Raw genomic sequence first — 26,837 nt, forward strand, 5'->3', positions numbered from 1 at the left:
CTCTTTCAACTTAGACAGTCTTTGCAAATTGATCACCAAACAGGTTTTGTGCCTTACAGGGGATGTCGGCCAACTTTTCGTGGACATCATCCCATATAGCGCTTGCGCGCAGCCAAGCTATGCGACGGTCCACTATCGCTGCCGAGGAATTTCTTGCAGACGTTTCATAATTTTCATAAATGAAACGCAACAAGTGTCTTAATCCTTCCTCCATGTCGGTTAAGGATTGTGGTAATGAGCCATCATCTGCAAGGCAGAGAGATTGTACTTTTTGTAGGGATTCAAAGAAATATTGTGTTATGTAGAATTGATGAGTACTAATTTTGGAGGACAACATCGCTGAATGGTAAGATTTTTGACCAAATTCGTCTAAATACTTGTTATCCTTCCCCGGCGGCGTATTGGCGTGAAGTTTTGGGCGCTTTGCTTTTGACATTGCAGATTCCACCACAATAGAATTGTGGGGAAGCTGGGCTGAGGTATATGTCGGAGAATTCCTCATGCAAAATTTTAAGTCTGTTTTTCTAGAGGAGGAAGCCGTAGAGTACGGCCTTTCCCACATTTTTTGAAGCACATTCTCTAGAACTTCATGTGGTGGTAAAGCAGTAGGTTCATGAGGCATATCAAATATCTTCAAAATTCCAAGTGTCTCAGAGCGGGGGTCTGCCACCTTCCCTGTTTCTACATTTAGGAGTGCCCCTACTTTTTCAATAAATTTGGAATATGTAAGGTCCTCCGGCGGGGAGTAGGGTTCTGGTAGGGTATCCGGCGGGTCGGAAGGTAGATCCGTCGAGGAGCTGGGAGACGAGACAGATGTGATTGGCGATTCTGGATTGTAAGTGGGGTCTGGCGTAGGCAATATGGGATCCTGATCTCCTATAGGAGAGGGTTCCTGAAGTGAAGAAGGTGGTGGCAAGTCTTGTGGTGGAAGATTAGCATCTTCATGAGAAATCTGCAGGTCCTCAAAAAAGGAAGACAATGCCTGAGATATACGAGCCATTGCCCTTGAAGCTAAAACCCCATTTGGCTGGGCCGGATGTAGTGGTGCGGAAGTTGGGCTAGCCAGAGTTGCTGGTAAGAAAGGATGTTCAGGAGAGACAACTTTTACTGGTGGAAATACCTGGGATGGGTTGCGTTTTTTTAGATAACGGTTCCTGCAGAACTGAAGAATGAGTCCGTTTGGAAACTGATGACATATCCAAATATATAGAACTTGCCTTTGAGGATACAGAGGGTGAGTCCGAGAGACACTCCACAACGACATCTGAGATGGATACTCTGGAATGGGATAAATAACCAAAATGCACTGAAGCTGGCTTAGGCTTGTGTGTATGCCTGTGGTGACTGCATGGCATATGAGGCCTTTGTGTGTGATGATGTCTTTTCTCTTTGTGTTTCAATGAAGGTGGAGGCGCTGACGGTGTTTTAGGTGCTCCTTGCATCATTGGCTGTTTAGATTTTGAATGGTGCACCGTGGGTGGCGCATGGTGCGTCAATGGTGCCGTGGACGGGTCATCCAGCTTCGTAGATGAGGCATGCGTCGAGTGCTTCGTTTGCTTCGCATGCGCCATTTTTTCCAACAGCGACGGTGTCGTATGAAGCGAAGAGCCGGAGACAGATCCCTGCGATCTGGACAACGCAATCAAAATCCTGTCTTTAACCGGAGTAACTAAATTTGATCCGGTTTTAAGGTGTTTGGGCACTGTAGGTATATGGTACCTGGGCCCCAACCTATGTTGAGGCTTCTTCCGTGGTCCCAGGGAGGCAGCCCTCTTGTGGTGCTCCATTGGCTTCTTCACCCGGCCGGGCGAAGACTGCGTCGACGGGGCTTGGGCATATTCCGATGCCCTGAGACGTTCAGCTCTGTGTCAGCGCGCTGGGGGGGAGGACATCCGTCCGCAATCACGACAGGAACTCTGATTGTGATTGGGCCCGAGGCAAATATAACAATAATTATGTCTATCTGTGATGGACATAATTTTCCCACACTGGCAGTATTTGAAACAGGAAGGTTTCGGTGCCATTTCTGTGAGAAAAAGGAAAAAATCTTGCGAAAAGACTATGAGAAAAAAATTTGTAAACACTGAGAGAAAAGCCCACATGCGTTTAGCCCGCAGAAAAAAAAGAACTGAGGGAGAGATGGCCGATTCGCGCGGGAACACACCACGCAGATGCACAGAGTTCAAGCTCTGTGACTCACTGAGGGAAGCTCCGCCTACGAAGGTCGCCCCACGCGCTCCCATACAGCATGGCTAAATCAGCCTGCTATCGACGGGAAAAGACTGGTAAACAGGATTCAAGTTATGTTAGCCATCTTCTAAATTTCCAATCAATGTCAGATATTATTTGAGTCTGCTGCAGACCCTAAAAAGCTGATTCTGTACACAGAAATTTAAAATTCTGTGCACAAAAACTTAAAATTCTGCATACTTTATATTGGACAAAATAACACAATAGACACGAGTCTTTAAGTAGCTAATTTAAAATATATAGAAAAAAGTTATTGCTTTAAAGATGCAGAGTTTTTTGTTTGTTTTTTTTTTTAAATATTTTGAGCAGAATTTCCCTAGAAGTTCATTGTAAGAGTCTCTCTTCTACCTTCTTTTCCTACTCCCCTGGCCAGTCTCCTTTCACTTTGTCCTCTCAGGCCCCAACTCCTCCACCTGCCACTATCTCTCCCCTCTCCCTCTAGGCTCAATCCCTTCCACTCGATCTCCACTCCCAGAGTCTGACCCCTCTCTTAGTTCTGATACACACTCACACGGGCTCCCTCTCTCTCTCTCGCACCCCCCCCCCCTTCACGTGGACTCCACCTCTTTCTCGTGCATACACCCCTCCTATATGGGCTTCCTCTCTTTCGCTCACACAAAGCCCTCTCATACGGGCTCCCTCTCTTTTGCTCACACAACCCCCCCCCCCCATACGGGCTCCCTCTCTCTCTATGGAGGAGTCTCATAGGCTCCTTCTCTCAAACCTGCACCCTCACATACACCAATCCCTTTTTAACACACACCAGCTCCCAATCTCTAACATTTAGACACGCTCCTTCATTTTCTCCTCACTTAGGCTCCCCTTCTCTGGCACCCGTTCTTTGGCACCCTCACCCATGCAACCTCACACACGCTCTCTCTCTCACACCCCCCAGGCTTGTAGTCTTACACACACACATGAAGCGGAGATGTCCTTCGCTCGCAGCGAAGAAGGAACAGGCTCCGGCGTGCTGCTAGCGGAGGCCATCCCGCTCACGGTGAAGATGAAGCAGACCCGTGGAGGCCGTCCTACTCACTCTTGGCCTGCCAAATTCTGTGCAGCTGCGCAGGAGGGGAATTCTGCGCTCTGCTGTAGCGCAGAATTCCCACAGTACTACTATATGCACAAGTTCTGCATTTTCATATTCTATTAGGATTTCCCACTTTACGGAAATAACAAATTGAATTTACTTTTGCAGGATGACTCGGATCTGCCTGAATTTAATGTCAGCTATGGTGACACAGGGTCCAGATGCTGCAAGGGATGTCTTTGGTCATTTTGATTTTAATAACAAATTCCTGCCTACATTAATGAAGAAGCGAGACAAGCAGGTAAAGAAACAGCAATCTGCCTGGTGGGGGAAGCAGTTAATGTACCGCTTTACTTCTAATATTAAAAATCCCTCTCGTTTGGATCATCTGATGACTTGTTAATCAAAAGATGTTCCTATTATGTAGCTTGTATTGCAAAATTCTGTTAGCAGTGCTGGTCCTGGAGAGAACCAGAGACTGGAATCTCCATAGGTTGTGTTGTCTTTCATTGGATCAACCTGACAAAGTTAGTGTCTTCCATGAGCCATTGAGACCAAATGGGTTCTCTTTGATTCTGTCTGAAGAAGGGACTGCTGCAGTCTCTAGAGCTGATGTATGTCATCATTGGTGAGTAGTTCTTTTTTTTTTTTTTTTTATTTATCTCTTTATTAATTTTTCAACATTACATACAAATAAGGATTAAACCTTACCATAAGGTATAGCATAATACATTTTCTATCAAGAAATCATAAAGAAAAAAAAAAAAGAAATATCATACATTTCCATGCCATTACCTTATTTCTTACTATGAAATCTGAGAGATTCATTTAGGAAATTAATAGAGCAGATCTTTTCAATTTTATGTAAACAAGTATAGAAAGTAGTGAAGGTATCATTTATACTCCTGAATCTACTTACAGAAAGAACTAAATGGATTCCTCTCTAGAGGACAAAAATTTCTCTAGTTGATCAGGCTCCAGGAATACATACCGTATATTATCTATTGTCAAAATACATTTACAAGGGAATTTAACTAAAATTTGTGCCCCCAATGCACGTGCTCTAGGGCACAAATTTAAAAAATTCTTCCTACGAGTTTGTGTAACTCTTACCACATCCGGGTAGACCCAGATTCTTTCCCCCAGATATAATTTATTCCTTGCTTTAAGAAAATTTCTTAGGACGGTATCTCTCTCCGTGGGTATTGCGAATGTAACCAGTAATATACCCCTCCTCTCTATCTGATCTTCCTGAGAGGTCTCCAAAAAGCCAGATAAATCTTCCAAGGGGGACAATGAAGGCTGATTTTCCTTAGGGGTACTTCTCACTCCTTCTCCACTTTTCAAAATTTCAGGTAAAAAGTACACTTTTATTACATTTGGCATATTTGTGGAGGAGTAGGATAATACCTCTTTAAAGTATTTGTTTAATTGCTCAGTGGGAGAGATAAGTTTACATTTTGGGAAATTTATCATCCTCAGATTATTATATCTGAGTTTGTTCTCTAAAATCTCTATTCTTTTATCGTTTCTAGTCTCCCCTTGAATTAAAGTCAGTTGAGTCTCTTTAATTTGTTCTATTTGATTATCTAACTTTTGTATTTTGACAGAGTTGGATAATATTACTGGATTCACCGTTAAAGACTGTTCCTGAAAAGCTTGAAAAGCTTGAGTCAGAGATACCATAGTTTTCTCAAACACAGAAATAGCATTCCATAGTGTATCTAAAGTGACAACCTCTGGTTTTATTAACAATGATACCTCAGGTATGACTACTGGAGATCTCTGAGAAAAAGTAAATAAATTGTCCTTTCCTGTTAGTATCTCCCCTTCATTGGGTAATGGAGTTACCACTCCAGTCCCATAAATCGTCCCGATATTAATCTCCCTCAGGGCAGATAAAATGTTCTCACCCTGAAGGTGTCCAGTTTTAACAGCGGCTGAAGCTCCCTCGACCGCTTCCCCACTTTGTGACATCTTTGGTCCCAAGGGGCTAGCAGTATCAGTCGTTGTATCATGGAAGGGGTAAGAAGGGGTCACAGGAGCACCAGGGCTCAGAGATGTTTCGTCAAGGGGTAAAGGATTCTGCTCCTGATCCTGTAACCCAACTGACTCTCCTGGTGTTGCCCCCACTGCAGGGTAGAATTCTTTGATCTTTGTTTGAGTTGGAGAGGCCTGGCGAGGGGTCGAGGTACCCTCCCTCACCCTCCCCTTTCGTTTTGTATGCGGCATTTGTTGGCAGGAAAAACAAAAGTCAAACAAAGAGTCTAAGTTCTACTTACTGACTGCTTTCTTCTTCGGAATCTCTCAGTGGAGGGGCTGCTTGGATCCGAGGGCAAATAAAAACTTTAAAGGTAATTTTATGAAGACTTCCCCAAGGCAATTCAAAGCCGCGCGCGCCCCTTCGGCAGCGCGCCGGCGTCGACTGCGCGCCGCTGCAGCCCCGATTTTGTAGGCTGGGTCTCGGTGGGGGCGGAAGTGACGTCACGCCCCTCTCCACTCCGGGACTCCCGAGTCAGTTGTAAGGACTCTTTAGGCGGTGGGAAAAGGCTCCTCGGCTGGACAAACCTTGCCTCCTCTTTCTCTCAGGTCAGCCCCCGTCTATCGCCGCTGCAGCCCCGATTTTGTAGGCTGGGTCTCGGTGGGGGCGGAAGTGACGTCACGCCCCTCTCCACTCCGGGACTCCCGAGTCAGTTGTAAGGACTCTTTAGGCGGTGGGAAAAGGCTCCTCGGCTGGACAAACCTTGCCTCCTCTTTCTCTCAGGTCAGCCCCCGTCTATCGCCGCTGCAGCCCCGATTTTGTAGGCTGGGTCTCGGTGGGGGCGGAAGTGACGTCACGCCCCTCTCCACTCCGGGACTCCCGAGTCAGTTGTAAGGACTCTTTAGGCGGTGGGAAAAGGCTCCTCGGCTGGACAAACCTTGCCTCCTCTTTCTCTCAGGTCAGCCCCCGTCTATCGCCGCTGCAGCCCCGATTTTGTAGGCTGGGTCTCGGTGGGGGCGGAAGTGACGTCACGCCCCTCTCCACTCCGGGACTCCCGAGTCAGTTGTAAGGACTCTTTAGGCGGTGGGAAAAGGCTCCTCGGCTGGACAAACCTTGCCTCCTCTTTCTCTCAGGTCAGCCCCCGTCTATCGCCGCTGCAGCCCTGATTTTGTAGGCTGGGTCTCGGTGGGGGCGGAAGTGACGTCACGCCCCTCTCCACTCCGGGACTCCCGAGTCAGTTGTAAGGACTCTTTAGTCGGTGGGAAAAGGCTCCTCGGCTGGACAAACCTTGCCTCCTCTTTCTCTCAGGTCAGCCCCCGTCTATCGCCGCTGCAGCCCCGATTTTGTAGGCTGGGTCTCGGTGGGGGCGGAAGTGACGTCACGCCCCTCTCCACTCCGGGACTCCCGAGTCAGTTGTAAGGACTCTTTAGGCGGTGGGAAAAGGCTCCTCGGCTGGACAAACCTTGCCTCCTCTTTCTCTCAGGTCAGCCCCCGAGTAGTTCTTATATAAAAGACACTAGCAAAGAATGTAGAGTATATGTAATGTTAGAACATTATAATATGAATAGAAATCTGTGTTCTTGCAAATGTTGCTCACCTTATGTGGCTGGAAGACTTTTGAGAGTATTGCAGATGCAAGACACAGGAGTACTTGCAGCATCTGGTGTATGTCTTTTCCATTAGAGACCAGCCTGGAGGTCTCTTCCTGGCCCTATGTAAGAACATAAGTTGCCATACTGAGGCAGACCAAGGGTCCATCAAGCCCAGCATCCTGTTTCCAACAGTGGCCAATCCAGGTTTACAAGTATCTGGCAAGTATACCCAAACATTAAACAGATCCCATGCTTCTAATGCCACTAATAGCAGTGGCTATTCTCTAAGACAACTTGATTAATAGCAGTTTATGGACTTCTCCTCCAGGAACTTATCCACACTTTTTTTAAGCCCATCTACACTAATTGCCCTAACCACATCCTCTGGTAACGAATTCCAGAGCTTAACTGCACATTGAGTAAAAAAGAATTTTCTCCAGTTTGTTTTAAATGTGCTTCTTGCAACTTCATGGAGTGCCCCCTAGTCCTTCTGTTATCTGAAAGAGTAAATAACTGTTTCTGATCATACCCAGATCAGTCCAGACAAGTGGGTTTTGCATCCCTACCAACAGATGGAGGCAGAGAAAAAAACTTTGAGGTACTGCTACATATCTGAGATTGCCACCTGCAGTCCCTCAGTATTTCTCTGTTTCCAGCAGATGGTAGAAGTGCAAACTTGCAGTTCTGACTGAAAGTTAAATTATAGAGATAAGAAGTTGGATTAGTTCCCCGTGGTGCTAGGTTCCTTTGTGAGCCATCCCTCAGGTCGAGCCGGGCGACTGGGGGTTGGATACCTTTGATTGCAGCAGCCCGCTGTGCTGGAGACCTTAATAGCCAGAGGAATGGTTCCCTCTTGTTTCCCTCCTGCCAGCCACTATCTCTGTTAAGAGAAGTACCCTTTTGTTTTCCTGTGATTTAAGTTGTTTTTAGTTGGGGGGGTGGGGGGAACAAAGAAGGCTGTGGAAGAGAGACAGGAGGTTTGGTTGGTGGCTCAGGGACCAGGGTGGTCGGAGAGCGAGAGCTGCCAGGGTCGGCAGGAAGGGGAGGGTGAAGAGTGCCACGTGTTGGTTTGTATTTTCCCCGGCATGGAAACTTGCGCTGTGCAGCCAGTTTTTTTGTTTGTGTGTTGCTTGGCCCGCCGCGATTTCCCATGCACCACTTACAGTTGCGCGGTGCAGTGGGGTGTCCTCGTGGTGCGGCTGTCTTTGGGGAAGCGGCCACGTGGCGTTGTGACCGTGTGGCACATGGCAGCCAAACTGTGCATGGTGGCTTGCAGGGCCTGTGGGCTCTGGTTGGCCTGACTTGATTCCCTCTCCCTCTGCACAGGCTGTGCTTTGGAGGCGGAGGAATCCTCTGCGGGGTGGGGTGCAAAGGCCAGGAGGGCCTCTTGCGTCTTGGGACTTGCGGCAATGGTACCGGGGGAACTCCCTCTCAGCCATGCCCACTGAGGATCACGGCTAGGGGGTTCCTCCTGGCCAGGACTCCGGTGATTCCCCTCCTCCACTCTCTCCTGCGGTGCAGGCTGCTGAGGATAGCCAGGAGGGAGGAGCAGATTTGGAGGGCAGCCTCCTCGCACAGGGAACCAATGATCTGGAGGAGTTTTCTCCTGAATTTGTCCTGCTGTTGCACAGGGTCGTCATGGCTAGGAAGGGTGCCAGAGAGAAGAGACCCAGGGGGCATCGGCCAGTCTCGCCCAAAAGACCAAGGATGGCAACAGCGGGTGGTTCTGGGAAGTCGCTTAAGCACCTGGGGTTGCGTCTTGCTGGTGTGGAGGGATGAGTCGGATGAGATGCAGGAGGATCCTGCATCACCGCAGGGGGCGGACCCGGACGTGAATCCGGATGAGGGTCAGGATCCTGATTTAAATAAGGATGATCTGGGCCTGGATGAGGGTCCTGTGACTGAAGGGGATGACCCTTGGGTAGTCCATCTGTTTAAGAAAGCAGAGCTGCGCCCTCTCATTCCTCAGGTGTTGGGTGAATTGCGAGTTAAGCGGACTCAGGAAGAGTCAAATAATGAAGGTGTGAATCCGGTCCTGGATGGACTGCGGGGTCCTCCTCGTGCCTTTCCATTGCCTAAGAAGATCTAGGAGTCGAATTTCCCAGAAGCAGTCTTGAAGGTCAGTAGGGCTATGGCAAAGTTTTATCCTTGGATGGAGCAGCATTTGGATCACCTGAAGACTCCTAAGGTGGAATCGGCAGTCTAATCAGTGATTAAGAAGACCACGATCCTGGTTGTAGGTTTGGCTTTTCTCAAGGATATTCAGGACTGCAAGTTGGAGATTCAATCAAAGCACATGTTTAAGGTGTCGGCCTTAAGTCTCCGAGTCGCAGTGTGTGCGAGCATGTTGCAGCGGGCCTGCTTGTGCTGGATTCAGAAGACTCAAGAGTAGGCGACTACCGGGATCCTCTGTTCCATCTAGGCGGCCCACCTGGAGGTGGAGTGGCCTATGTAGCTGATGCATTGTATGATTTGGTGCAAACATCCACCATGAGCATGATCTCTGTGGTGGCTGTGTGCAGGCTTCTGTGGTTGCTTCTTGGACCACATGTCGGAGGACATAAGGCCTAGCTGTAAAATCTTCCTTTTAAAGGGAAACTGCTCGGGAGAATAAGAAGAGCACTAAGAAGTATTCAAGGAAGCTTTGTTCTGCAAGAGGGACCTCAACCTCTGGGTCAAAGCAGTCATCAGGATGTTAGCAGCCCTTTCGGAGTACTGGCATATCCTCCAGAGGCAGTTCCGGTCAGGGGATCGGAGAGGGTGAGGCCTTTCAATGAAGCCAGGCTTGGTCATTCCTTAGTGGAAGTGGCAAGGGGTAGATGACCAAGATCACCTTGGACTGGTGGGTTCTGGAGATTGTAAGAGATGGTTATGCCTTAGAATTTTGGTGCCCGGTCAGGGAAGCCTTTCTGGAGTCCCACTGCTTGTCGCGAAGCAAATGGGATGCAGTAGAGGGGACTCTGCAAAGGTTACTAAGCTTAGAAGGCATTGTTCCGGTTCTGCTGAGCAAGCAAGATTGGGGGAGGTACTCCATTTATTTTGTAGTTCCCAAAAAGGAGTGCACCTTCCATCCCATTTTGGTTTTGTAAAAGGTAAATGTAGCCTTGCGGGTATTGTGTTTCCGGATGGAGATGTTGCCTACAGTGATAGCAGAATAACCGATTCATATTTACCCGTTCTAGATCTCTCATGATTTTAAAGACCTCTATCATATCCCCCCCCTCAGCTGTCTCTTCTCCAAGCTGAACAGCCCTAACCTTTTTAGTCTTTCCTCATAGGGGAGCAGTTCTATCCCCTTTATCATTTTGGTCCCCCTTCTCTGTACCTTCTTCATCGCAACTATATCTTTTTTGAGATGCGGTGACCAGAATTGTACACACCCTCACCCTCATACGTGAGAAAAACCCTCTAAAAAAGGAGCATAATGGGCACAAAGATACCCTTTCCTTTAAAATTACCAAAGGACTAACCTCAACAAGGCTCAAAAAAAATGCTACCTTATAAATCTTGAGAAGAAGGGATGCCAGATTTCTTCAAAAGTAAGCTCACTTCCAAGTCTAGGAGAGCTCCTGCCACACAGGACCTACTTTGAGAGAGTACCCAAAGAGCCACTATGACTGTGTCTCTTGCAGCCAGTCAGAGCCAGTCTCTGCCCTTTGTGAGTTATGCCTTTACTCCATTCTCCTCTGATGGAAGAATTAAATTGAAGGCATGGATAACTCAGTGGGAAATGGAGAAATTATTTACCTGATAATTTCATTTTCTTTCGTGTAAACAGATGGACTCAGGACCAATGGGTTATGCTCCCCTGCCAGCAGATGGAGGAGGAGTCAGGTTTCAAAGCTGACATCACCCTAGATACACCCCTGCAGTGACCTCAGCCCTCCAGTATTCTCTTCAAAAGCCACTGTGGACATACTATCGAAAAAACTTGATTAAAACTGAATAAACCACAACTGTCCTCAAGCAAACAAACACTGAACCCCAGTAAGATTATAGATGCCCTGATCTAGGGACTGGATGATGGCTTACCCGTAATCTCTTGGAATCTATATTCACTCCATGGGCGAATCCTTGGCTCCGTTCTTGGGCAGCTGGGGGCGTGATGCTGAGTCCATCTGTCTACCCTAAGGAAAATGAAATGATCAGGTAAGTAACTTCTCTATTTCCTAGTGTGTAGCCAGATGGACTGAGGACCAATGGGATGTACAAAAGCTGCGGCATGGAGAGAGACCGCACCTTGAGTACTGAGTACAGTTCTGGTCAGTGCTATACCGGGGAACAAATTATATTACAATGACAGAGAGGAGCATCTGGGAGGCGAGGTGGCACTTTATGTCTGGGATGGCATAGAGTCCAACAGGATAAACATCCTGCATGAGACTAAATGCACAATTGGATCTTTATGGGTAGAAATCCCTTGTATGTTGGGGAAGAGTATAGTGATAGGAGTATACTACCATCCACCTGGCAAAGGTGGTAAGATGGACAGTGAAATGCTAAGAGAAATCAGGGAAGCTAACCAAATTGGTAGTTCAGTAATAATGGGAGATTTCAATTACCCCAGTATTGACTGGGTAAATGAAACATCAGGGCATGCTAGAGAGAAAAAGTTCCTGGATGAAATAAATGACAGTTTTATGGAGCAATTGGTTTTGGAACAGAAGAGAGAGGGAGCAATTTTAAATCAGCAGTCTTGGATTTGGTAATGGCGGTGGGGGCCACTTGGCAATAGTGATCATAATATGATCAAATTTGAATTAGTGACAGGAAGGGGGACAGTAAGTAAACCTAAGGCTCTAGCGCTAAACTTTCAAAAGGGAAACTTTGATAAAATGAGAAAAATAGTTAGAAAAAAAAACCTGAAAGCAGCTACAAAGGTAAAAAGTGTGTAAGAGGTGTGGACATTATTAAAAAATACCATCTTAGAAGCACAGTCCAGATGTATTCCACACATTAAAAGTGGAAGGAAAGCAAAATGATTACCGGCATGGTTAAAAAGTGAGGTGAAAGAGGCTATCTTAGCCAAAAGATATTCATTCAAAAATTGGAAGAAGGATCCAACAGAAGAAAATAGGATAAAGCATAAGCTCTAGCAATTTAAATGTAAGACATGGATAAGACAGGCTAAGACAAAATTTGAAAAGATGTTGGCCATAGAAGCAAAAACTCACAGTAAAAACTTTTTAAAATATATCCAAAGCAGAAAGCCTGCGAGGGAGTCAGTTGGACTGTTAGATGATCGAGGGCTTAAAGAGGCACTTAGAGAAGATAAGGCCATCGCGGAAAGATTAACAGATTTCTTTACTGCGGTGTTTACAAAAGAGGAATTTGGGGAGATACCTGTTCTGGAGAAGGTTTTCATGGGTAATGATTCAGATGGACTGAACCAAATCACGGTGAACCTAGAAGATGTGATAGACCTGATTGACAAAATGAAGAGTAGTAAATCACCTGGAACAGATGTTATACACCCCAGGGTTCTGAAGGAGCTGAAAAATGAAATTTCAGCTCTATTAGTAAAAATTTGTAATATCATTAAAATCATCCATTGTACCTGAAGACTGGAGGGTGGCTAATGTAACCCCAATATTTAAAAAAGGCTCCAGGGGCGATCCGGGAAACTACAGAACAGTTAGCCTGACAATAGTGGAAAGTGTTCTAAAGATCAAAATCACAGAACATACAGAAAAACATGGCTTAATGGAATAAAGTCAGAATGGCTTTACCCAAGGGAAGTTTTGTCTCACAAATCTGCTTCACTTTTTTGAAGGGGTTAATAAACATGTGGATAAAGGTGAACCGGAGGATGTAGTGTATTTGGTTTTTCAGAAGGCATCTGACAAAGTTTTCTCATGAGAGGCTTCTAAAAAAAGTAAAAAGTCATGGGATAGGTGGCGATGTCCTTTCGTGGATTATAAACTGGTTAAATGACAGGAAACAGAGAGTAGGATTAAATGGACAATTTTCTCAGTGGAAAAGGGTATACAGTGGAGTGCCTCAAGGACCTGTGCTTTTCAATATATTTATAAAATGATCTGGAAAGGAATACGACGAGTGAGGTAATCAAATTTGCAGATGATACAAAATTATTCAGAGTAGTTAAATCACAAGCGGAGTGCGATTAAATTGCAGAAGGACCTTGTGAGACTGGAAAATTGGGCATCCAAATGGAAGATAAAAATTTAATGTGGGTAAGTGCAAGGTGATGCATATAGGGAAAAATAACCCATGCTATAGTTACATGATGTTAGGTTCCATATTAGGAGCTACCGCCCAGAAAAGAGATCAAGGCGTCATAGTGGATAATACTTTGAAATCATCGGCTCGGTGTGCTGTGGCAGTCAAAAAAGCAAACAGAATGTTAGGAATTATTAAGGAAGGGAATGGTGAATAAAACAGAGGATGTCATAATGCCTCTGTATCGCCCCATGGTGAGACCGCACCTTATTTGTAGGTTACCTGTCACTTCTCGGATAGGTTTTTGTTTTATTAATGTATCCTTTTAAATCACAGTGGATCTAAGGCATCGGTTTCAGGAGTAATCAAGGAAAGGAGCACGTTGACACACTCCAGCAAGAGTTTGCAGGTCTGAAAGGGCCAGTGACTCCCGCTTGACGAGGGCACAAGAGTCTTGGTAGGCAGAGTCAGAATCTGTCTTTCCAGAAGATTATGGCAGGGCAATGTCCTTGCCTCTGTTGCATCCCCGCTCTCAGCATGGGTGTGCAGGCTGGGAATGGATATGCCTTGGATGCAGGAGTCCTAAGAGCTATTGTGGTTTCTGCCTGGTCCGGATGGAGCTTTGCTACATTCCACTTGTCTGGACTGGTTTGGCATGCATGATAAGGAAGGTAAAATTTTAAACTTACCTGTTAATTTCCTTTCCTTTAATTTTGTTGGACCAGTCCAGAGCCCACCCGGTGAAGCCACAGCATTCAAGGGCTTTCATTCTGATAAATTCAGCAATCTAACAGTGAATATATTGTTGCCCACTTTGAAGGGAGCCGGCTTAATTGTGGTGCTGGGATTCTTATTCCTGGCTTAATTATCATGGAGAGAAGTGTTTTGGCTCTATCAGATTTTGGTTCTGATGGTGATTGGAAACCAAACCAAGCTAGTGCCTTTTGGTTTTCTTTGCTTTGACATAGGATACTGAAGAGCTGACTTTGTATAGTGGGGAGTGAAGTCTGCTTGAGCTCTGTCTCAGCTGCTGTCAGGAGAACAATACTCGCTTGTCTGGACTGGTCTTGCCGAACTAAAGGAATGAAATTAACAGGTGTAAGTTTAAAGTTCACCTCTGTGTTCACTCACAATGACAGAAATGCTCCACAAAATAATAAACTATTTATTAGCTGCATCTCATTGTAATGCTCTTACCTATGCCAGGCATGCTGTTTCAGTTGTACAGTGCCAGCTTAAAAAATTGCTGCTAAAGTTTTTTTCTTTTTAATTATTTCTTCAAATAGCATTTAAATTGTATCTGAGTTGTGTAACACTGAAATGGTCTCTTTGTTTTTTTTTGTTCAGGGGAGGCCGGATGTCCGTATGGCATATATTCAGTTTGCTCTTTCCTTTTTCATCGCTGGTGATAACACGAGCATCATTCAGGTGCTGGAACTGAAAGGTAACTAGCAGGGTTTGCTCTTCTTGTGCATGAGATGCTGGCAAATACGAGGAAACAAGAGAGCCGCAAGACAGCCGAATCAGAGAAAGCTCTTGCACTGTTCAGAATCCCCAGTTTGAACCCACTTGTATTTCCCCCTGTGATCTTGATGCTGTTTGCACTCTGATGACCCATCCTGCACCTCTTCTACATTGTGACAGCTTCGAAGTGAATTGCCTGAGCACTTTGAATTTTCTATTAGGAGAGGCAGGGAGATGTAAAGAAGTCTGTTTTTCATTTCTCTTGAGATCCACAAACAACAAACACACAACGTAGCTGTGAGAACGAGGGCTCACATTCCTATGCCAGACCGGTCTCTGATGTGTGAGTTGTTTTCGCCTACCTTTGCTGCTTACAGCTGTTGGGGCTGCTCCTCTCCTCCCTGCCCGTGGCTGCTGGGGCTGCAGCTTCCCTCCTACTAGACTTGGGCAGCTCAATCGGGTCAGGTTCCCCCTCTCTGTCTTATGCATGCAGCGTTTGGGCTCAAGAGGCGGCAAGGCCCTTTCCCCTCCTTCCCAACAGCATAAAGGTGTGAAAATCACTAGCTGTTTGATACTTATTCATTGGAGGTTTTTCTGAGCAGGTTAGACAAATGTTTGTCTGAGATGATTTAGAAACAGTGGCTCCTGCCTGGAGTCAGGGGTAGACTAAATGACCTCACGACGCCCATTCCATAGAAACAGAGGTGGTGATGGAAGAAAAGGACTAATTGGCCCGTCCCATTTGCCCATTTGTACCTTCCTGCTGTGCTGTCTCAAGTCTTGCGTGATCTCCCTTCTTCCATCACTAAGGTCCCTTTTGAGTTTATCTCATGCATGCTTGAATTTTGCCACTGTTTTGGCTGCTATAACCACCCTTGAAAGTCTGTTTCAGGGGTCCACCACTCTCCTCAGTGGAAAAGTATTTTCTCACATTACTTTTGAATGTCCTATTATTTAACGATTCTGTGATCTGGGGAATGTAACCCTGTGTTACATATCCTTGCGGACCACACTTGAGTTGGAAACAGGAGGGGGAAAATGCAGCTTTTAGCTGCTGGCTTTCTTGTCACTGCAATCATCGGTTCACTATAAACTATGTCGTTAAAGTATGATCCCACAAGAGAGCACCCCATTGAACATATAAAAGGGAGCCAGTTCCAGTGCCAGCCTGATGTATTTCCTTAGCTTCTGGAGTCGCCTCACAAAATGGCAGATTAATCCTTCGTGAGAGGGAATCAGCAAAAGGCTGCACAGAACCCGTGTCTGGAAGCTTTGATGGCCAGGATCTTCCAACAATGCAATTTTGCCCTATTTCCTGATTAGGGGAATGCAGATTTACAACATGGTTGTCCAGTATTTCTTCTACATCTTTAATGGTCTATGAACAAATAGATTCTGCTTGTAATGATTATAAATATATATATATACATACAGTTTGTGGGACTTCTTGTTTACATTTGATTGTTGTGTTCTCTCTGCGTGTTTTTTAGATTTTGTCACAAACATTTTTAGCACTGGATTAAAGGAAGATAGAATTTCTACTATTAGTCTTCTGCTTTCTACGTTGGAAGCAAAGGTCAGTGTTTCTTGGCATTAGAACCCTCTGTGCCCTTCACAGTGCCTCTCGCTGGAAAGACACAGGCCTTTTCATGCATTGTTAGTGGCTCTTTTGCTAAATTCTGGGCAGCACTCTTCCATTTAATTGTAATGCTGGCAATATATTATGCAAAATTATTGTTTTTATATTTAAACATTTTATAACCAGAATAATACACTTCAGGCAATTTTGTCATTAAGGAATAGCCTTTTTGGAGGTGTTGAAGGCAAATCGCCCTTGGCCACCTTGCCTCAAAATGACGCCATAACCTGCATGGCCATCTTTCTAGCTATACACCCTGTTACACAGTATATGGAGACCAAGAATTGAAAGCAGGGAGAGCAGTGGTGTGCATGGCAGAAATGAGGACAAGAATTGTAAACTGGATTATGTAGGCAGTGGGCATCCGGTGGTACTCATACTGTTGAGGTGAGGGGCCTAGATGATAAGGAAGACCCCAGAATTCTGGAGGAGATAAAAAGCTTCTAGAGCCAAATGTACTAAGGGGTTTCTGTGTCAAATCTGTGGAGAAAATGCTTAGGGCCCTCTTCAGTAAAAATGTACTCCATAAACACAGAATAGGGAAAAAAGCCTCCTTTACTGCTGCTGCTCAGGTGTTAACTCTTACAGCAAATTTTGAACAATATCTCACTCTTCTTATTCAGCTGGAGAGAGACTTTTCTATGTGTTGGTGGTCCCTGAATTTCTAGAACTAGAAACCAGAATAGTGTGCAAGTGACCATGAGCACTGCTGTGGCCCAGTTGAATGAGAGCAAAACTCAGAAGGACACATGAACAGGGCTGGTGCAAGGGTATTAGGCGCCCTAAGCAAACTTTTTGCCTTGTGCCCCCCCTGATGAAGACGGAGGGGTTGCTCATCGGTCAGCAGCAAGACAGAAGAGAGCCACTGCCATTGTGGTGGTAGTGGTAGCTCTGCAGCTGTCGGCAGGATATTTCATCGATGACCGACTGAGTGACCCGTCCATCACGCTACCCCCTACTGGCTCAAGTCAGTCATCTGTGAAATATCTTGCCAGCAGCTTCTGAGCTGCCACTACCGCCGCCACTGCAGTGGCTGTCTCTTCTCTTTTGCTGTTGCGGCTACTGCCCCTGAGACCTTGGTGCCCTAGACCTTTGCCCAGTGCTTCCACTGGCCCTTCACACAAAGGTATCTGGGTGGGAGCAAGATATTTCTAAGCTATGCTGGAGTAACAGTAACAACTAGATCATGGGGTGAGCCAGTATAGCACAGAGTAAGACCCAGGAGTGCTTGTTTAGTTGCTTCTCACACCTTTTGACTGACTGTAGACGTATTTTCTGTTCTGGTAACATTAATATAGTAGGGTGACAGCAGATAAAAACCAGTTGGCCCAGCTAGTCTGCCCAGTAACAGTACATATAGAGGTCACACATGGGGCTGTCCAGAAAAACCACAGAGCCTCGATACATTATCCTCAAACTAAAACTAGCTGACAGAAGGGAAAAAGAAGCCCCTGTTGGCTTAAAATGGGATAATAAGATGCAGTATCAAAGTAATCCCAAAATCTTTCTTGTGGCACACTGTAGAGTTTTTTCTGAGTACTGGGGAGAATTGAAAGAGTGGAATGTGGTCATTTTTTTTCCTCTCAATATTATTCTCTAATATTCCCCAGCCTTGCCTGTTCCTCATTCAGGACACAAACCTGTGACTTCAGTTCATCTAAGCCCTGCCTGTCATTTCCCCCCCCCCCCCCCCCTTATATCACCCTCACAGTTTTATGTTTTTCTTTGAGGCACAAACCTATGAGTTCTGCAGTCTGCCTGAGTCTTTTCCATTCTTCCCTCGAGACCCAAATGCACAATCTCTGGAACCCAAGTCCTGCTTATGCCAACCCACACATGCACACAGTCCTATTGGCTTTAGAGCAGACAAGACACTCAAATCCAGATATTGCTACCATTTTTTAAATAGCTTTTTAAAATTGGACCATATTTCAGGCCATCATTAAGTGTAAAGAAAATTATTAAAATGGATTTTGGTGGATTAATGTTACCTACCATAGAAAACCTGCTCAGTGGTTTAGCATGAAAACTTCTTGTGTGACAGCTAAGGCAGGAGAGGTTGAAGAAAGAGAAGGTTTAAAATATTTCAGATTTGATTTTGTTCTGTGGGATATACAGTATTTTTGGGATTTCAGGCTTAAGCTGTGGTGAAAGCGTCGCTTGCTCATTCTTGTATGGGAGCAAAATGGAGGGAAATAGGAGATATTTTATACCCATGGTACTGCCAACTCATTTCCAAAGGGAAACTCCTGGAGAAGTTTCCTTTTGAAAATGGGGCCGGCACACACAATTCAGGTAGAAAAAAGATTTTGTATTTGCATGAGAACAGGAGTAAAAAGTATGCATGGAGATTCAAATTGAAATCTGCACATGTACTTCGATAACCTCCCTCACCTGTCCTTCCTCCCTTTCTTCACCCAGGTAAATGTGTGCACTGTAAACAATGCACCTGTTTGTATCCTCCCTGTGATGGGGATGGGGGACAATTTTTCAAAGACATTTTTCAACAGGTAAACCCCCATTTACCTACAGAAATCCCTTTGGATATTGTCCCTTTTCCCCGCTATGCTTTTTCTTGTGTTTGTCGGTCTGTCTCTGTGTAAAGGCACCGTGCTCTTTCCTCCTTACTTTGTGTATATCCATATTGAAGCCACAGAGCTTCGGGAATGTTTGGTCTGACTTGCAGTTTCATTGCCTTCAGGTCGTTAAAAATAAAGGAATCAGCAAAACCCAGAAAGTGCGTTTTTTCACGGCGGCTGTATTAAACCACATTGCTTCTCTTTACCGCTGGGATGGGATTGTGGATGTGAGCACTGAGGAGGTCAAGGTAACTTATTTGCACACAATCGATAGCCCTGTTTGTATGCTTCTCAGAGAGAGTTCTTAACTAAAGAAAAAGATGGAAAAAATATTTATTTTTCTCTCGGGCAGTTAGTTTTCCAAGATGGCTGCCAAAACCTTTGTGCTGTGGTCATTTTAATTAGCTATTTGACAATAGTTTAAAAATAAAAATTCTTGGATATATGAATATGAAAGTTGGTAATGGGTCATAGCATAAATAGGTCTGAACTGTGTGGTATTAGAGATTATATGCTTGGCCAAGAAGTACTTTTAAATAATCTAATGGCTCATTCAGACTTGCCCAAAGTGTAAATAGGTATTTTTTTATTTTGTTAAATTAACTATAGCCATAATAATGTTCATATACCATTGTCTGTAACTCCTATATAAACATTTTCTCCTGATTTTCCAAGAGAGTTTATATAATTTAAGCTTGAGCACAGAGGCTTGCCTAGGATGGGATTGGACGTGAAGTCTCTAGACCTCCAATGCTGTGCTCCAGGGCCAGCCCAAGATCAGGTGTTATATTTACCTCCGGTATGCTGCTCTTGCCACTTTCCAGCCTCATAGGCAACTTCTGATATGGGAGATCCTCCATCATCACTCTGCATGCATTTAGAGTAATTTCTTTCATGGTTTTCAACAAAGTCTTAATATCTCTTCAGTGCTGAATGTTTTCCAAGCTAAAATGTTTTCATGCATCCTTCTTTGCTCAGAGGTGATGTGGTGGAAGAAAGTAACCTTCTGGAGTAGGACTAAATAGTCCATTTTCCCAGTGGTGAAAATGGAGTCCCCCCCCAAGAATCTGTGTTTGGGACCAGAGCTGTTTAACACATTCATAAAATGATCTGGAAAAGGGAGCAACAAGTGATTTTCAGATGACATGAAATTATTCAAAGTTGTTAATGCATGCGTGGCTTGTGAATGGCAGAAGAACCTTGCGAGACTAGGGGACTAGGCATCAGATGAAATATAATGTAGAAAAGTGCAAAGTGATGCATATGAGGAAAAATAAGCTCAATTAAAGGTGCACAGTGCATTTGCAGTAACCACCCATGTAAAGAATCTGGAGTCATTGTGGGCAATACTTTGAAATCCTCAACTCAATGTGCAGCAGTAGTTAAAAATAAATGATGTTAGAAATTATTTGGAAAAGAATGGAAAATAAAACAGAGAATATCATAATGGCTCTGTATTGCTGTATGGTGCAACAGCACTTTGAATAATACTGTATGCAATTCTGGTTATCCCATCTAAAAATGATATAGTGGAACTAAAAAAGATACAGAGAGAGAGGCAACAAAAACAGTAAAAAGTGACAGACCACTCCAATATGAAAGGTTAAATGGGTTAGGGCTCTTCAGCTTGGTGAAGAGATGACTGAGAAGAGATATGATGGAGGTTTATAAAATCGTGAGGGGATGACTATTTGCCCTTTCAAATTCTACTAAGACTAGAGGACATTCCATGAAACAGATTTAAAACAAATTGGAGAGAGCATTTTTTTTTTTTTTTACTCTATGCCCAATCAAGCTATGGAATTTGTTGCCAGAGGATGTGGTCAAGACATCTAGCATAGTTGGATTTAAAAGGGATTTGGATAGGTTCCTGGAGAAAATGTCCTTAAATAAATAATTGGTAAAGCCACCGCTTGTCCCTGGGAGTGAGCAACAGGGACTGGATCTATTCTTTGGCATCTACTGGGTACATCTGACCGGGTTTGGCAACTGTTGGAAACAGGATACTGGGCTCAATGGACTTTTGATCTGACCCAGCATGGCACATCTTATGATGAACCTATAGAACTCCCAAAGTTTGTTTCTGCTGATAACAGAAGCCTTGTATCCACCTGCCTCAAAGGGCTAGCAAAAATTAACTGTTGCTGTTTTATTTATCTGTTTTTAGAATTATCATGCTTTCCCTTGGCTGTGATCAGTTCCTTTTTGAGGGTGGCAGTGGTTATGGATGGGTTTTTATTTTTCATGATTTAAAAGCTTTTTATTAAGTCTTTGCAAAATGCACAACCACTTGATGTAGAAGATAAAATGTACCTGTGTCCATAGACAAAAGGTTCTCTATGCCTTTGTTTATATCCCACTTTTATTGACTTAAGAGGTGCAGGTCCATAATTAATACAGAACTGTATACATCTGGTTTGTTTTTTAAAAAAGTAATAATAAACTACTCTGTCTCTTTTAACAACTGTTTCCTGTTCTTAGCTGAATCAGTCCAGACTCCTGGGTTTTGCCTCCCTTCCAGCAGATGCCATATAATCTGGTGTGCACCCTGCAGTCTCTGTTTTTCTCTGTCTCCAGCAGATAGTAGAGGTGCAAATCCTGCAGTCTAATAAAGATTAAAAAAAACCCCAAAAACCGATTTTTAGGATTAGAGGATTCCTCCCAGGAGGTTGCTAGGCCCTGATGGGGCTATCCCTCCTGGTGCCAAGGTGGATAAGCAGGGTTTGGGGACCCTTGCTTGGCTCGGTCCTTTCACCCCCGAGGGTGGACAAATGATGGTGCCAGTTCCCTCCCTTCCAGGAGAACTCTTGGCGTCTTATAGCAGTTTGGCCACACAGGGAAGTACCTTTTACTTCTGCTCTCTTTTTGGTTTCTTCTCTGGTATAGTTAAAAAAAACAAAAAAAACACAGGGCGGCAGTATTACAGCAGCCGAGAGGACTGCGGGAGGTATTCTGGCCAAGTTTTATTTGTAGTGTTCTCGGGTGGCAGTGCTCTTCAGCCATGCAGTCAGGTCTTCTTGACCGGCGTGGCGCAACTCACTTTAAATTGGCTGTTCCCTGTATGTACCCAGATAAATCCAGAATCCTGGGTTTTGTACCCCTACCAAAAGATGGAGACAGATAAAGTTTTATTGAAACTGCTATATAATGTAGAGTGCCACCTGCAGTCTCTCAGTATGGAACTGTATCGAAGTCAAGATACCAAAATTTAAAACAATTTTAACAGCCACCTTAATTCTCATGAACAAAGAGGGTGGTGATGCTGTAACATTCTAAGAAAGAACTCGAGTTGAGAAAAAACAGCTCAGTGACCTGCTAACAACTCTGCAGTAACTCCGACAAACTATGAACATGAGCAGACGACTCTCCCCCTTATACCACAGGCAGGTGTCTGGACTAATCTGTGGTACTACAAGAACAAAAATGATCAAGTAAGAACCAATTTTCCTTTCCCTGTACGTAACCTTTCCCAGATCAGTCCAGACTCCTGGGATGTACCTAAGCGCATTAAACTGGGTGGGACCTGGAGTCCTGCTCGCAGAACACTCTCGTCAAAACCAGCCACAGCCTGAGCCCAGACATCCAATCAATAGTGTCTGGCGAAAGTGTGCAGTGACTTCAAAGTCACTGCCCTGCATATTTCCTTCAGTGACCCTGCTGGGCCTCAGCCCAAGAGGCTGCCTGCAAATGCGTTGAATGAGCTGTCAAACCTTCAGACACCAACCAGCCCCTAGAAATATAAACCGAACCGACCCATATTAGGAGTTACCACCCAGGAAAAAGATCTATGCATCATAATGGATAATGTATTGAAATTGTCGGCTCAATGTGCTGCAGCAGTCAAAAAAGCAAACAGAATGTTAGGAATTATTAGGAAGGGAATGGTGAATAAAACGGAAAATGTCATAATGCCTCTGTATCGCTCCATGGTGAGACTGCATCTTGAGTACTGTGTACAATTCTGGTCACAGTATCTCAAAATAGATATAGTTGCACTGGAGAAGGTACAGAGAAGGATGACCAAAATGATAAAGGGGATGGAACAGTTCCCCTATGAGGAAAGGCTAAAGAGGTTAGGCTGTTCAGCTTGGAGAAGAGACGGCTGAGGGGAGGATATAATAGAGGTCTTTAAAATCAGAATGATCTAGAGATCATTCTGATCTAGAATGGGTAGATGTGGATCAGTTATTTACTCTTTCAGATAATAGAAGGACAAGTTGCTCCATGAAGTTAGCAAATAGCACATTTAAAACTAATTGGAGAAAATCTTTTTCACTCAACGCACAATTAAGCTCTGAAATTTGTTTCATAGGATGTGGTTAGTTCAGTTAGTATAGCTGGATTTAAAAAATGTTTGGATAAGTTCTTGGAGGAGAAGTCCATTAACTGCTATTAATCAAGTTGAATTAGGGAATAGCCACTACTATTACTGGCATCAGTAGCAAGGGATCTACTTAGTGTTTGAATACTTGCCAGGTACTAGCCTGGATTGGCCACTGTTGGAAACTGGATGCTGGTTTGATGGACCCTTGGTCTGACCCAGTATGGCAATTTATGTTCCCGGCAGTTCTGAGCCCCGTGAACAGGAGGGAGCCTAATTCTGATGAGGGGGACGACCTCAGGGACGAGTCTGAGGACTCTGCAGTGTTTTCCTTGTAGTTTGTCCTGCTTATACATAAGGCATACTTGGCCAGGAAAGCAGCAGGGCGGCAGTCAGCTCAGTCTCGGGGATCCCTTGGCCCGTGTCCTAGTAAAAGACCTAGGAGTTCAAGTGATCATATTCGTTGGTGGGCTCAGAGGGTCCTGGGTATGGCGGCGCTTCCATTTAGTCTGGACGAAGGCTCTGAGGAGTCAGAGGAAGTAGTACCGCTGGTAACTATCTGCTGCTGCTGCTGATACTAGCCCGGATGTGGCAGAGGCAGATGAAGGGCTGGGCCAGGTACCTGTTGCTGAAGGGAAGCTGTGGCCCCTGATCCTCCTCTAGAGGAGTTAGGGATCAAGGTTCCCCAAGAGGACTCTGATCAGGAAGGGGTAGACCCAGTCATGGATGGCCTAAGGGGTCCAGTGAAAGGTTTTTCCCCTTCACAGATCTGTGAAGAAGTTAGTAGTCAGGGAGTGGGATACTCCAAAAACAGGCCTGAAGGTTGGCCGGGCAATGGTAAAATTGTACTTATTGCCTAAGGCCATCCTTGAGCTTTTGGCGCTTCCAAAGGTGGATGTGTTAGTGTCGATGGTCACTAAGAAAACCACCATTCCAGTGGCTGGTTTAGTGTCGTTGAAGGATATGCAAGACAGAAAATTGGAAATTTCCTAGCGTGTAGCCAGATGGACTCAGGACCAATGGGTATTGTGCTTTTCTGCTAGCAGATTGGAGACTGAGTCAGATTTCAAAGCTGACGTCACTCTAGATATACCCCTGCAGTAACCTCAGCTCTTCAGTATCTCTGTCTCCTAGCAGATGCGGACACTATCCCCCGCACTAGAATAGCGTTAAGAATTACAGAAGAAGAAACAAAGTTTACCTTAAGGAAGATTGAGCCCCGCTCTCCTGCAGTGATACCTAAGGGTCCCTCCCCCAGTCGAGACTTCCCGAGGTTGATCTCCGATATCCTTAGAGGTGTGCCTTGGTCTGGTAGCCGGTTCCCGGCGTGGACTTAGCCCCCCAGTGTGGCTGAAAGGCAGCGGGTGCAGAAATGAGCGCGGCGGTAAAGGTAATTCCCTCTCCCCCTGGAGACCGTCCGACACACGATCGTTAAGCGCCGAGACCAGGTAAGAGAAAATCATTAAATTCAGGTCTCCGGTCTCCAGAGCTCGGATTGCCATTCCGAATCCGTCCCCAGTGAGGTTAGAAGGGAGCACCGATCGGGTTGAGCAGCCTTGGTTGGGCTAGACCCCGATCGGTGCAAGAGTCCCCACATGGGGGGAGACCCTTGGAGGAGGGGTCAGCCAGCGGTACATGCGGGGCAGGCCAGACGGCCAATGCGCCTAACTTGCGCACGTCCAATACAGACGCGTGCATAGCTGCATGCACAGCGGCGCACACAACTGAGTGTGCCCGGGCACATATCTACACGCACAGCCGCGTTTACAACTGCACGCACATAAACACACAGAGACAATGGCACCGGCACCCAAGAAAGCCAGAAGGTACTCTCTTTGCACAGCCTGCCACATAAGAGCTGCGCAGTCTGAATTGGAGTCCTGCTTGTGTCTACACTGCGACGAAGCCCAGGGGGAACCAAAGCCTGGTCCCTTACTGTCGGGAGATGGCTCCAGAGCTACTGACGATAGCTCCCCGGACCTATGCATCTCTGAGATGGCTTCCCCACAGGGGGTCCCTACTCCGACTCTCCCTGGGGTTAATATGGACCCAGGGACCTTCTCCTGGTTGGAATTTTTCCAAGGGCTGCAAGCCTTCGTTCAGGCACAATCCAGCCCCAGCTGCGCCCCAGGCTCAACTCCTGCCAGAAGCACAAAATCCTCTCGGCCCGGCTCGGATGCCTCGAGACATGCCTCGCCTAACCAAGAACTTCCCTAACGGGGACCCAGACACCTCAGATGATGAGAATGACTCCCTGGAAGAAGGAGAAATCCCTCCAGGAATGGAACCATACCGAACCATGCTTTGCTTCTTCCACAAAGACAAATTACCAACTCTTGTTTCCCAAACTCTGAAGACTATGGGTATTCCAGTCACGGACCCTCTGGCGGAACCAAAGAAGAACCCCATCTTGGTGTCCCTGTGTAAGGCCTCAAGCTACTTTCCAATGATGGAAGCCATCCAGGAACTGATTGACCTGGAATGGGATGCCCCGGAGGCCAGCTTCAAAGGGGGTCGGGCCTTGGAAGCCCTATACCCTCTAGAACCAACGACCAAGGAACGCCTGTGTTTCCCAAATGTGGACATTATGGTCTGTGCCATCTCAAAGCAAACAACGATTCCTGTTGAGGGAGGGGCTGCATTGAAGGACACTCAGGACAGACAATTGGAATCAAGCTTTCAACGCAACAGCAATGACACTGCAGATTGCATGTTCCTGTTTGCTCCTCTCGAGAGAGGCAAATAACTCCGGAACGTACACTGGTGAGACGATGGAACCTGCAGCAGCCTTCCTCACGGACGCAAGCTCAGACCTGGTGTGCACCTCAGCCAGGGGCGTTGCCTCAGAAGTGGCAGCCAGGAGACAACTATGGCTACAGAATCGGTCTGCGGACGCGCCATCTTCCCCGCGTGGTCGTCTGCCCCATTTCCCCCCCCTTGATCGCCGTATTGTCCGCACAACTGAGCCGTGCGCACAGCAGCGAGCCAGGCGCACAACTGACTTATGCACAACGGTGCCGAGCGCATAAATAGGTCAGTGCGCACAGTGATGCGCACATCTCGCTCAGGCGCACAAAGTGGTAGCTTGCGCGTGCACCCCGCACGTACATCGCCGGCACAACTGGAACGCACAACTAAGCCTCCTGGCACGCGCACCTACGCGCACAGACGAGTTTGTGCCACTCCACGCACACAAATCATGGCACAGCTGGCCAAGAAAGCTAAGGGACAAGCCCTCTGCCCAGCCTGCCACCTGAGAGCTGCCCAACCTGAAATAGCCTCTGCCCTATGCCTGCAGAGCGAAGAGGCTCAAGGGGAACCTAAGCAAGGCCCTCCACAGCCAGTAGAGGGATCCGGATCCACCAATGATAGTACCATGGACCTCTGTATCTCCGACTCGGCGCCTACTCAGGGGGGGCACCTCGGGGGCCTCCACTGGACTCAATATGGACCCAGGGACCTTTTCTTGGGTGGAATTTGTCAAAGGCTGCAAACCTTTGTCCAGGCACAATTGGTACCGCCTGCAACACAGACCCAGTCTCCACCAGAAGCACAAGACCTTCCAAGGGCCTCTCGCATCTACCCAGATTCACCCCATCCAGGCAAAAGCCTCCCCTTAGGGGACACACACACCTCGGGGGAAGAGTCTGACTCCCTGGAGGAATGGAACCATACCGAACCATGATGCGATTCTTCTCCAAAGATGAGATACCAGCTCTCGTGTCTCTGACCCTGAAGACGCTGGCCATTCCAGGTGCGAGTACCACTGCGGAGCCAAAGACGAACCCAGTTTTGGTCATC

General features: G+C 46.0%; 1 protein-coding gene across 2 annotated transcripts in view; it reads left to right on the plus strand.

Annotated features, from left to right (window-relative positions):
* Window positions 1-26,837, plus strand: part of URB1 (URB1 ribosome biogenesis homolog) — a 235,012-nt gene that overhangs the window by 18,841 nt on the left and 189,334 nt on the right. For both annotated transcript variants that reach the window (XM_029603591.1, XM_029603592.1), the window contains exons 4-7: window positions 3,449-3,581; window positions 14,381-14,477; window positions 15,988-16,073; window positions 18,838-18,963. In XM_029603591.1, coding sequence (XP_029459451.1) covers window positions 3,449-3,581; window positions 14,381-14,477; window positions 15,988-16,073; window positions 18,838-18,963 — 442 coding nt within the window. The remainder of the gene's footprint in view (window positions 1-3,448; window positions 3,582-14,380; window positions 14,478-15,987; window positions 16,074-18,837; window positions 18,964-26,837) is intronic.

Source organism: Rhinatrema bivittatum, chromosome 5 (assembly GCF_901001135.1).
Source record: "Rhinatrema bivittatum chromosome 5, aRhiBiv1.1, whole genome shotgun sequence".
NCBI lineage: Eukaryota > Metazoa > Chordata > Amphibia > Gymnophiona > Rhinatrematidae > Rhinatrema > Rhinatrema bivittatum.